The sequence below is a fragment of the Diorhabda sublineata genome, chromosome 8 (genome assembly GCF_026230105.1).
Source record: "Diorhabda sublineata isolate icDioSubl1.1 chromosome 8, icDioSubl1.1, whole genome shotgun sequence".
Taxonomy (NCBI): Eukaryota; Metazoa; Arthropoda; class Insecta; order Coleoptera; family Chrysomelidae; genus Diorhabda; species Diorhabda sublineata.
In genome coordinates, this window is record NC_079481.1 from 23691297 (window position 1) to 23704750 (window position 13454).

Consider the following 13454-nt stretch of genomic DNA (forward strand, 5'->3'; position numbering starts at 1 on the left):
GGAATAAATATACCAAATCTTCTTTAATAGCATGTTTTTTTCTTAAAAAATGATTTTTAAGAGTACAAATTACCATTTTTCTAAAAAAATGTTAATGCAAACAAAATTCCAACTTCAAGATAGCGAATATTATTTCAACAAGAATTTTAGTTGATAAATTGTGAGTACTTACGTTGGTTTGGATCACTTTGCTAATATATTCCTTGTTATCCATATCATTTTTAGAAATGTCTTTTTGTTCTTGTTGAGTATCATCGCCTCTCTGAAAATCTTTAGTCGAAATTGAGATGTACGAAGAAAAGTTATTAACTCTCGAATTATTTTTAGAGAGGGAATGGCCGCTTCTTGTTTCTTCAGTTACTCCGTTCCTATCGACTTCTGACCCATTTTTTAGTTCAGCTTCTTCATTTACTTCCAATTTTGAATTTGACTGCAAAACATCGGGGTTATTTTGACACTTGTTATTGGAGGAAATGTCATTTTTTTTGGTCGTCGAAACATTGTTACTAGATTTTTTTACACTGATTGATTTTGCTTTGGTGCTTAATGGTTTCACCCCATTGGTCAATTCAGATATTTTGGATTTAACCTCTGGTGTCTTATTGGCGAGGTTAGTTCCATTTTTCACTGTTCTGGAGAGTTTATCGTCAAACTTTTTACACAAATCGGCAACTGAAGCGCGGTTGCCGTTATCATCTTCATCAGTCAAATTGTCTGTATTAGTATTGTTAGAGTATGCCACACTGTTAGTATAAATACCTTCCAATCGGTCGTTTACCTTTTTCTTTGACGCCTTCAATTCTAGTGGAGGTAAACCTGAAAATAAAAAAATATATAAATATACCTGGCTGATTAACCATACATTTCTGTTGGATGTCAACAAAATTGAACAATCTAACGAATTGTCAAATTCAACTCATAATTCAAAAATACCCGCAGTGGGATAAACCTTAAGTTTTTTGGGGTTTGTGAACTTATTTGATCGATTTTAGACCTTATTCATATTATTTTATTGCTTCTTAAAGAGTCATACTAAAAGACAGTGTACACAAGCAGTAAATATAATTTGAAACGCTGGGAATTTGGAAACTTGTGGGAAATGAGTAGCCCTTTTTATCTAATTAAATGAGGTTAACTCCACCTAAAGCTTAAGTCTGTCCTAGTATCTCTCAGTTCCACTGGATTATCACTTTACAACCTACTCATGTTTGATAAACTTGAACACAACAGTGGAAATTAATGTCAAATAAAATACAGTAATTTAAGTACAAGGAAATAGTAATATTGACACAAATCATCAATGCAATAATGAGAGTATGTTATTTTCCAGCACAGTGGAATCTTTCTAGAAATTGACAGAAAATATTTAATACCTAACCACAAATTTCAAGACAAAGCACTCCACTATTGAGCAAGTGCACAGAGTTGTAGAAATCATTCAACAAACTTTTCAAGAAAAATCTTATTACAATGCTACATTTTTAGATGTTAGTTAAGCTTTTGACACCCTGGACTATTATTCAAACATAAAAACCAGATTTCCCATGCACTGTATGTTGTCTTAAAGTCGTACCTTGAAGAAAGACTTTCAAGTAAAATATGCTGACTACACTACTCAAAAATTCATGGAATAAATGCCGGAGTTATTCAAGGAAGTGTTCTTGGCCTAATTTTATAAACTCACTTCACCCCTGATTTCTATTAAATGATGGTTCATTAACAGTCACCTTCACAGATGATACTACCATACTAGTTAAAGACCAGAAACTGGAATGATCCTGTAAATTGCTTCAGCATACACAAGAATGGGCGAAAAATGGAGAATACTAATTAATGAATAAAAATTCTGAATGTGACCAGATTTTATAAATAAAGATACCAGCCTTAAATCAATGTTATTATTTATGAATGATAAAAAGTCAATTATTCCAATAGTTTTGGTTATTTTCTACCATTTATTTTTTGGCGACTGAAAGATTGGTGGAAATGAACCTGAAATTAATTGCCCAAACAACCATGAAATAAGCAAGGTTAGCTGAATATCTTCGTTCTTCACACCTGATCACACAAAGATAACAAGTTCTGAAGAGGGCAACATAGTCGCCAGAAAAGGAGCAAAAACGCTTATTATTGACCCAAAGCTTTCTTATAGTGTAGGAAAATATTCCTATAAGAAAAAGTTTTCGAATAAAAAGGAAACCAAAAGAAAAAGACTTTGGTGGTGTCTTCCTGGGCTAGATAACTCCAAAAATTGAGATCTAAGCAAAAACAATCTACATTAGCTTCCTCCACCACATAGGAACTTAATGCGATTAAGTCTAGTAGATTCTGTTGGAATGAGGATGAAACCCCGGTTATATAAACAAAGGTCTAACCTTGAAGCCAGTAGATACTGGAGTTCGTTGAAATTCAGGAACTAGAAGGTGAGGTTGTTTATATCAAAAACAGCTCTAAGAGGAGCGCATATTAAATCTTAAGGATACACTGTGATGTACCCATCTACCATTCATCTTTCTGTTTCCGACACATGTCTTCCTATGTTACTCTAATCTAATGTCAATATAAACATGTAAAGTAAATTCAAAAACAAAGTCCAATCAAACTGAACATACTGTTTACACTACCACTACGCCAACACTCACAATTACACTGCCGACGCACGTTTTGATAACGAGGTATGATGATATTGCAAAATACTTCTAGGAGATATACTGTAAATGACCTACAAAAATATGGGATGAGCTAGATACAAATTAAATTTATCTTTTTGATCGATTTGGTTGTTGTGATAACTTTAATAATCTTACCAATATCATTATTAGACTTAGATCTGGCGATATTTTCATTCTTTCTCATGCAAGCAGGCACGTAATTGGCTGGTGAATATTTGTTTCTCAATTCCGCAACAGAATCAATTACGTTGGCCGTTGATAACCTATCACCTCTTGTCAACGAACTATCCCTTCGAGAATAATCAGAAATGGAGTTTTCTCTTATAGAACTTATTCCAGAATCCCTGGAAATCGAGTCGCGCTTAATGCTCGGTTCTCGGGATTCTTCTCTGAATCTTGTTGTAACCCCGTCTTCATTTATAGAACCAGATCTGCACAAAAAATATTTAAATAGAACCAGAAATTATTATTGGATCAAGACAAATCATATATTCATTCTAAAAAGTGGGTTGAAATTCCATAATTTCATCTTCTCTATTGTGCACTTGTCTCTTTTGATAAATCATAACTTAAAAATAAAGCAGAGCTAAATTGAATATCCAAAATAATTGTCAGTGGTACGAACAGAATCAAGTTCCAAATAGTAAAAATAACAACAAAATTATAAAATCAAGTTTTTTTTCGTATAGACCATATTGGTTGTTAGAAAATGACTGCCGGGTATGAGCAATAGTGAAATGTGTAATATTTTCTTATTATTTTTTTTTATTTTCGCCTCATTTGATTATATATTATACTGAGCACACTTCAGAGTTTGAAGGTAGACTAAAACCTAATAACTTGACTCATCTGTTTAATACTGAATTTTTCCACAAATAAACCACCCACGAAAAGTAATTCCAGCGAGAAAAAACTCCTTGGCGGGAATCCTCCCATTCACTCCTTGACTACTAAACTATAGAGTGGACTGTAAGGAATTGGCCCTTTATCCCTATTTAAGCTACTCTTACATCTAGCATTTTCGATGCTTTCAAATGCATCCAACAATTGATTAAATTAATAATATATATTTTAATTAATAAATTAATAATATTTATGTCATAGTTTTGACTGGAATCAGAATAGGCAATATTTGATTTTTCAGTCCGTCCATATTTTAAATAAGCTATGTGCTCTTTAAACCGGGCAATAACGGATCTCTTCGTCTGACCAATATACTTCCCATCACAATCACCACAGCTAATATTACTCATACCACTCTTTTTCAAATTTGGGAGTTTATCCCTTAGGTTTGCCCAACAATTGCTTTAACCCTCCAAAGCCTAGTGTGATGTTTGTCACAATAGAAGGTATCTCATCACCCTTTTTATTTTACCATTGTTTGGGGTTAATCACCGGTGCGTCTACCTGCAGGGGGCTCCGACAGTCTGTTTAGGGCAAGTAGTGATTTTGAACATTCAGTATTTGTATTTCTATTGCAATTTGAAAATTGGCCTACAATGAATTTCTATCTTGATGCATGGTGAGTCATTTTATGTTATTACGAGGATGTTTTGATACCTAGTTAGCCTACACCAGTTCCATGCAGAAACAAAATATTGCGTTACCATAGCAACAAACAATAACTTATTAGAAGTGTCAGTGTAAAGTTTGACGTCAAAAAAGTAAACCAGAGTTACGCAATAAATCAAAAAAAAGATGTCCACCGAAATTGTGAAAATCAAAAAATTGGAGTATCGAGCCATCATCAAGTACCCGTATTGTGCCCGTATTTAAAAGGGTTAAGAGGTAAGCAGATTCACGAAGATATGCTAATACTCTTAATGAACAATGTCCTTCGTATGCGACCGTGAAAAATTGGACTGCAAGCTTCAAAAGAGGAAAATTTTCCATTGAAGATGATGGCCGATCGGGAAGGCCAGTTCCTGTGTCAGTCCCCGAAAATATCGATGCAGTTCATGACATGATTTTATCAGACCGTCGAATTGGGCTAAAACGGATATCTGAATCAATGAATATTTCATACGAACGCGTTCATCATATAGTTCACGTCAATTTGGATATGAGAAAAATTGCTGCAAAATGGATCCCCAAATGTTTGAATGTTGACCAAAAGCGTGCAAGGGTAGAAGCATCGCACTAGATCTGTGCTCGATTTGAAAACGATATAGACTTCTTAAACCGAATTGTTACTGTGGAAGAGACTTGGGTATATTTCTACGATCCAGAAACTAAGCAACAATCGATGGAATAGTAACACTCTGGTTCTTCAAGACCTAAGAAGTTTCGTGTCCAAAAATCTGCTGGAAAAGATCTTACTTCAGTTTTTTTGGATTGTCGTGGAGTTTTCATAGCTTTTAACGGTTTTCGAAATAGCCTCTCAAGTTATCTTAATCCTTGTTTGCCTTTTTAAAAATGGAATTACAATCATAGCTTATAGGTATATATTTTCAAATTATATTTCAACAAACACCTATTTTTGAGATTGCGTATATGTTCAATTTTTTTAATTGCTATTTATTTATTGTTTTTAGGAAAAACATTTCGTTTGTAGGTGGTCTCACTCTCGAAGAGTCTTTACATATTCTAGAAGGGGATGAAGATGCTGCACAGCCTGATGGCAGTGATGTCCAAGAAGTAGTTGAACCAAATATTCTGACAGACGAGGACAATGCTGATGAAGACGAAGAAGGACTTATCGATAACTTAACCGCTAGGTAGATAACTAGTGATGCAGAAATTGTTCTGAATAATAACCGCCTCGGAGGAAAATTCGAAGTGTGCGAAAAATAGAAAAAAAAAACATGGATTGAGGGTCTTTGCCTTTCTCAGAGATGAGTCGAATAAGTATGCCTTATTAAAAAATATGGCTGATCCCCAAATTAGCATGGATTGAATCAAAGCTTTCATAGGCATCCAAGAGGTTTTATTGGGAAACAAAGTTTGATATTTATAATGTCTTAGTTTCCGATTGCATGAGAAGAGATAGGTTCATACAAATTATGAAATGCATGCATGCTGCTGTGCATGAAATGTTTTCATCTATACCACAAAAAGTGAGGTGACCCATGTAAACACTTTTATTTGTAAAATTTTGTCTAATTTGTTCAATAAACTAATATTAAAAACTATTTAGTTGGTTATTATTTCTACCCCAATAGAAATCTATCAAAATTTGAAATTTAAAAAATTTACTAGGTTGAAAGCCCAGTGAGACATTTATGTCACACCTTTCTGTGATCTACCTCATGAATTTTTTTGATTAATTTTCTCCACTTCTGTAAAACTATATTGGAAAAATTAAAATTCCAAGTAAAAGGTACCAAAGCAAATTTTTCTTTTTTCGAAACGCGCGTCAGACAATGTTTTCAGTATGAATATCACCAACGGTTCCAGAAATTCAAACCTAGTTTATTATATGTTATTGATAAATATTCTGTTGAAGATAGTATTATAATTAATTTAAAGAATTACGATGACACCGAAAACAAATTTGTTTAAATTCCAAGTGAGTAAGAAATTAGGTGTATTAGCAGTATTTGTAATTTTTGCCTCAATAAAATTGCATTTAAAAAATTTCCATACTAATGATTTATGCTTCATTCTCAAAATTCCATTGTTTTTATGATAGTCTTTCATATCCAATTGAAATAAAGATTTGGAAATTTATTTATAAACTGTTCTTTAATGAATGTCAAATGTTTCTCCAATTTTTGAAACCTTTCCATTTTGCTTTATAAGATTTAGATACAAATTCATTTGATGTTAAATCTGGCGAAAAGGATAGATAAGTCAGCAATTGAAGCCTAATTAGTGGATTTTTGGTAACTGCCCATGTCAATGCGATTGCATTAATCTATCGTTTCGTATCTTATGAAATCGATTCAGTTTGCATAATATTCGAAATTGATTTTTTTTACTCTTTTGATTGTAGTAAATGTGGGACACGGGAAGCATTGATCAGATTTATTGATTACGAAAAGGCTTTCGACAAAGTAAGACACGATAAGCTGATAGACTGCCTTTACAGGAAGGGTCTAAACGAGAACGACCTCAAAATCATACGGGTGCTTTATGCTAACCAAACTGCAGTGGTGAGAACTGAAACGGGCGACAAAGAACCATACAGCATCAAAGAGGCGCGCGACAGGGATGCGTGTTGTCTCCTCAACTCTTCAATATATTTTCAGAAGAAGTCTTTGCCAGAGCGTTAGATGAAGCAAGAGAAGTTGTTAAAATCAGTGGAAAAATATAAGGTACGCTGGTGACACGGTCTCAATTACAGACAGTGAACAGAATCTCCAAACACTCTTAGTGTTAATTTAAATATCTGAGGTATTGGATAACAAAAGATATAGACCCAGATATAGAAATATGATCACGCATCGAGCAAGAAAGAAATGTTCTTTGAGGTGAACTCAGTAAGGCGCTTAGAGAGTTTCAAAATGTGGATCTTTCGGGGGATGCTTAGAATTCTCTGGACCGCTCATATCAGTAAACAAGAAGTAATGTAAAGAATAGGCACTGACAGGGAAATTATAGAATTAATAAAAACTCGAAAAACCTTGTATCTGGGACACATATATAGAAATGACAAATACAGACTTTCAGACTTTTGCAACTGCTGATCGAAGGGAACATCGAGGGAAAACGCGGTCCTGGCTTCATGGCTGAATAATATTCGCGAGTGGACCGATTTAGACTCTCAGACACTGATAAGTAGGGCCAGAGACAGAAATGACTTTGCTGGAGTTATCGCCAACCTTCGTTAGAAGAGGACACCCAAAGAAGAAGAAAATGTGGATTCGAAAAAACAGTAGCCATTATTTTATCGGGTAATCAACTCATCCTGCTGTTCTATAGCCCTTTTTTCTTTCAAGAAACCCAATACTTTGAATCCAGTGTGTTGTGGTGTATTCACGTTTTATTCACGGTTACGAAACTGCGTAAAACTTGCGGTTGAATAAGGCCAAACGATTCTGCGATGTTATCGCGCGGTTGCATTTATAACCGATAATGTGCAATCATGTCACTCATTTTGCGGAAAGATTTCTCATATCTTTGAACCGTGTCCCATGATTATGGCTTCTATTTGACTACCGAACCATTTTTGCAAGTTTGGGAACAGAAAATTATCCGAGGGGGTTAAACCTAGCGAACAGGTTCCGTGAGGTAGCAATTCAAACTTTAATTCATTAATTTTGGCCATTGCCAGATATATGATTTGATGCATTGTCTTGATAAAACAACACTTTCTTCTCAACCAAATGCGGCCGTTTTTGCTTGACTTCTTCGCTCAAAAAAGTTCGCTAATACTCGCTGTTGATAGTTTTTCCTCTTTCAAGATAGATAATGGAAATTATCCCACGCGCATCCCAAAAAACCAAGCCATGACCTTGCCTGTAGATGAACGGTCTATGCCTACCGCTCTTTTTGAAATGTCTACTATGTCTGCTAGCTCGCGCACTTTAGTCGACGATCCTCGAGTGGCGCTTTGTGGATTTTCTTCAACATTTCTGGAGAGAATTTTGTCGACCACTGCGTTTCTGGTCTTTGCAGGTCGTACAGCTAGGCTACTCAATATTTTACTGTTGAGGGAGCAGTCTCACCCAGAGTAAAATCTAGTTCATTTTTTATATGGGTTTGGGCTAAGTCCTTTTAAATAAAAATATTGTATGACATAGAGATGACCAATTTTTTCCATGTTCTCAAATTCACTGAAAACGTTTACTATTGATGGCTGCCAAACAAATGGCACAACGTGGCGCCTTCAAACTTATGCTGTATACATTGACCAACACCCTGATGTCCGTGAACATGCAAGTTATTAAAATTATAAAAATACCTACCTGTAGGGCTCAATTTGCACTTAAATGATATCTATTTAAGAAAATTTGCAACTTGATAATTTCTACGCAAAAAAATCACAAAATTCGTTGAATTTCAAAATGCAATAAGATCAAAAATAACGAACTTTAAAGATTCTTTTCACTACGGAAAATTTGCAATTTTATTGTTTGAATTTGCACCGTCGAAAAAATGCGATAATTTATAACTGTTTTTTCATAATTATTGAAAAACACGATCTTGGGGATCACTCTCTCGAAAGCGGCTGTTGATTCGGCTCGTATTGCTTGACTAATTTTTTTTACAGTAGCTGAATTTATAAAGAATGATATGCAGATCTTCATACATAAAAAGCAATTATTTTTTATTTGAAGTTTCTTTACACCTATTAATAAATGACGTATGTAAAGACTCTTTCGTTTGAAATAGTAATAATCGGCTATCTAAGCAATTAAACTAAAAATGAATTACCAACAATTTGAGCTATGTAAAGTTAAAAAAAAAACTGTAAACATTAAAAGCATAATCGAAATTGTTCCAGAAAGGTTCTATCATTAAATGAAAATAAAAAGCCTCTTTATTTATGATTGTTTGTTAGTCGGTAATTTGGCCTAATAAAATAGTTGAATGTACTAGACCTATACCTTTTATTATATTATTTTTCAAAAAATTAATGTAACACTTTCAAAATGTGGAAGTTTTTTACATCAAGTAAGTTCATTTGTTCAGTATTGAATTATTTTACTTCTTACCGACGTACATTCATTAATATTTTTTGAAGTAAAATTGAAAATTGCCGCATGAGAAATGCGAGAAAGAATAATGATCAGTATTTTCGAGAAATTTTTGAACGTTTTCTCTCTATAAGTTGACCACCAGATTTTGGTGGAAAATTTTCCTTATTAATAGGACGAGATACCCACGCACAAGCTTGCAGGTGTGCGCGGGTGTCTACATAACGCTCTAGAAAACTGGTATAGTAAACAGTGTGTTTATATTTCGCTGTTCTTGTCTTGTGTCAGCCTTCATCACGACGATTTCGCTGCTTTGCGTAAGTAATTTTAATTTTAAACAAAAGTAAGATGCCTAAATGTAATAAATTCAATATGTTTTGTACAGACAATGATTCAACACGTCGTATAAATAATCAGTTAAAGCAATTTGTCGCCAAGATTAGTTTATACTTTGCTGTTTTTAATTGTCAATTCGTATGTGATGCTGTATTACGACGATTTTTGCTGTTTTGCGTAAGTAATTTTAAACAAAAGTAAGATGCATAAATTATTTTGATTTACATTATTGTCATATGTTTTTTTTTATTTTACAGGCATTAAAAAATGGGGGCCAAAAGGGGACGAAAACCCAAAGTATCATCGTCAGATAAATTAGAAGCCATAATTTCTAAAAAATTTAATTTATTGAATAAAAATAGTTTGAGAGCTAAAACAGATGATGTATGGAAGAAATTCAGTAAGGGATTGCAAAACAAGGTCGAACCAGAATCTTTGTATATTGATTTCTATCAGAATAGAAATAATTTGGTTATGGATTACCTAGATCTAAGTGGTAAAACTGGAGTTATAGCAGGAACTCTCATTCTTCAGACTGAACAAATAATTGAGAAAAGTACGGTAACTGCACAAGACGTAGTAGCAAACCAATTGACGACTAATTTTTCTCATGATTCAGACACTGATGAAGTTCCTAAGAAAAGGACCAACAATAAAACGCTGTTTTTTGAACTCGACATCCACGAGGAAAACTGGTGTGAAATGAAACCAGTACCTGGAACAACATCGCTAAAGCCCGGGTGGACTGATCGATTATTCAGAATGATATGGCATAAACAGAAATCGGAAATTGCTATGTTGTTTCAACTTCAAAAGGGAACATCAATGTCGTTTGACGCATATTGTTATGAGTGTAAAAATACGTTACGAGGAGAGTCAGATAATAATCCACAAGATTCGTCAGTTAAGTTTAGCATATTAACAAGAGAGACAACAACGACACATTCTGGCTGTAGACAATTGAAGGGCAAAATCCTTCGGACATAATTGCGCGATTAAAAGGAAAAATACCTCGACAGGTCCGAACAGTAATAATAATTAATGAAGTCAAATGCGGTCAACCGATGGCACCGCATATACCGAGTTTGAAAACGCTATCAAAAGCCAAAAGTAAAGGTCGAAAAATAACCGTAGGACTTGATCCAGAGACAACTGTTTGCCATTCATTCATTAATATGTGAGCTAATGTAGAATTCGCTCCGTTCATACGGAACATTGGATTTAATAAATGTTTTATTGAGTATTGGTCTCAAGACCAAGTGCAACTGCATAACGATATGCAAAAATTTACAAAAAATGTGGTTTCAATGGATTCTACTGGTTCAGTTTTCCGAAAAGTGAATGGAACATTCGAAATGTTTTTAACCGTGATTGTTACTCATATTGGGAACAATACTGTTCAAGTATTTCAAGTAGGAAGTGAACTAAATGATAGCAACTTTCTATCTTGGTCTCTGAATAGTTGGAAGAAGTCTGGAGCAATGACACCTGGAGAACTTATCACAGACAGGGTTAAAGGGCTGCGGAATGGCGCATGCCTTGCATTTAATTTATGTTCTTACGAGGAGTTTATTGATATTTGTTCTACGGCAATGCATACAGGTGACAATAAGGTACTATTGTCGCTGAAATGTCAAATGAGGATTTGATGCATTCAGTATCAAAATTTGATTGTTTTCACGAGTGAAATAATTTTTTTAAAAGCTATTGGCTTATCAACTAAGAGTGAAACTCGCGAAGACTTTATTAAAATATACAGTAATATTTTAATAGTAGCAAACAGTTCGATCGAAGATCAAGAGTGTTTAAGCGCCCGAAACAGTGTGAAAACAGCAATTAAAACTCATGACTTTGGCGAAAAAATATGGGATGGAGAAAATAGAAAAAGAGGCGTTCTTGAATTTGGAGAATCAATATCAAATTGATCAGAAAAAAAAGAACACCAATCCTCTTTGCAAGAGAAAACAATTCAAAAGGCCAATTCAAGAGTATCTGTATTTACAGAAAAAACAAATTTTCGAAAATATACAAAAAAAGAGGATGACGTACTGAAATCATAAATCATACAAAGAGAACGACTTCGCGCTTCCATCATTGACACTTCCGTTCATGAAATTATGTCTCGAGTTACCAGCTTGGAGTAATGTTATGAATAAATCATTTGGAAGTCCCAACGATGGCGCAGAGTGCACAGCACTTATTGTTAAAGCTGTAGCTGGAAAGCCACAGTTAAGAAGAAAGGAAAATAAAGTTTTCGCCGAGCTAGAAACGATTTAGTAACAAAAACTTTAAAAATATATGTAAATAATCAGTTTAGAAAGTGCCCAAAATCTTATACAGAATGATTCTAAGAGTTTTTTTCAATTTGTAAAAATATTATAGCTCATTGGCGTTAACGTGTTTGTAGGATTATTTGTCAGATTTTGTAAGATGCTTTGGAGAAAATTTACGATTCCAGTAGAATTGAAGATGAAGATGAAAGTTCTTCTTCTTCTTCCGCACTTCGAAAATGCACGGTATGAGCGAAAAGGTTTGGAGTCGACACATAACGATGAAGAGACAGAAGATATTATATAAGCCATAACAATCATACACGTTATGAATTCCAGGTCCAACGCCGGAGATTTCTTTTGTAGCGTCACAGGAATCATATGTACTTGACATTATAGATTTGATGAAACCAAAAATAGACGGAATCACGTCAAAACCAGCTTATTTGATCGAATCGATTAAATTTTTTTTTTATAAAATCATCAAACGAGTAAATATAACGAAAAATATTATGAATTCCAGATTTAGCACTGGAAATTTCTTTGGTAGAGTCGGAAGATGAAATCATCAGATTTATCGAAACCGAAAGAACCCGACCGAACATCAGAAGCATCTATTAAGGAAACAAATCCATTGAAAATCAAAGCCAAAAAGTCAATAGGAATTTACGTTTCGAAAGACCCTGATTATGATTGCGACATAGAATTTCCACGTGGGAAATTAAAGGAAGTTATTCAGAATGGGGGAGGAAGCAAAGAGGAGAATGTATTTGGTGATAGCGACAAAATTATTAGAGCCTACCCCTTCGATGCGGTTACGAGGAGAGGAGGTGTTTGTATAAGCGATAGATTTAGAAAGTATCTAGAATCAATTGCTAGAACTAACAATGGTTTGATTGCTTGTAATTTGAAAGAACAATTTAATTATGCAAAAGTCGTTATAGAAAGCATTGACAAAACTTTCGCCAAAGCTAAATTTTATTTCAAAAGAGCATACATTTTGTATGCCCTTTTTATAGATCAAAAAGAAAATTATACAATAAATTGTGAATATAATGCACATACTATGTTCAAACATGTGATGGCAGGTTATCAGAACACCGTCCAAACTATACACTGCACTGTTTTTGATCTTAAAGAAAGTCAGACTATTTTAACAATTCCGTTACCAAATGTTGTTGAGATTTGCAAAATGTTTTACAGTATTTAGAATCTATGATGAATAAATATTTTGGAAACAAGTATTATTCTTGTGATAACAGTCGATTGATATTAGAAACATTAGGCCATAAATGCAACAACAATAAAACAATAACCAAAAGTATGACGACCGGAAACTTTTTATGCATTGAAAGTGACTTATTGTATTATTACGGCGAAGCTGCGACAGATAATGGTATTTGCAAGTTTAAAAGTAATCTTAGAGATTCCACCCTACGATCTATCTGGGGTAGCTCATTATGTAACTTATTCGCGAAGTTTAAAAGACACATGGATGTTATCGCATGGATCCAAAAACGCAGTCAGGAAAACTTACAAAAAATCTTGTCCAGATGTAGAGATGCATTTAATATTGTATGTAAAGCATTCAGTCT

The 13454-nt window shown here is 34.1% G+C and overlaps 1 protein-coding gene across 3 annotated transcripts in view; it reads right to left on the reverse strand.

Annotated features, from left to right (window-relative positions):
- LOC130448130 (ubiquitin carboxyl-terminal hydrolase 2-like) overlaps positions 1-13454 on the reverse strand; it is a 39075-nt gene that overhangs the window by 16343 nt on the left and 9278 nt on the right. The window contains exons 3-5 of one of the 3 annotated variants that reach the window (XM_056785349.1): positions 2808-3103; positions 779-816; positions 173-430 (exon numbers count right to left, since the gene is read on the reverse strand). In XM_056785349.1, coding sequence (XP_056641327.1) covers positions 173-430; positions 779-816; positions 2808-3103 — 592 coding nt within the window. Of the gene's footprint in view, positions 1-172; positions 817-2807; positions 3104-13454 lie in introns of all 3 variants that reach the window. The other 2 variants (XM_056785351.1, XM_056785348.1) reach the window with 2 other exon arrangements.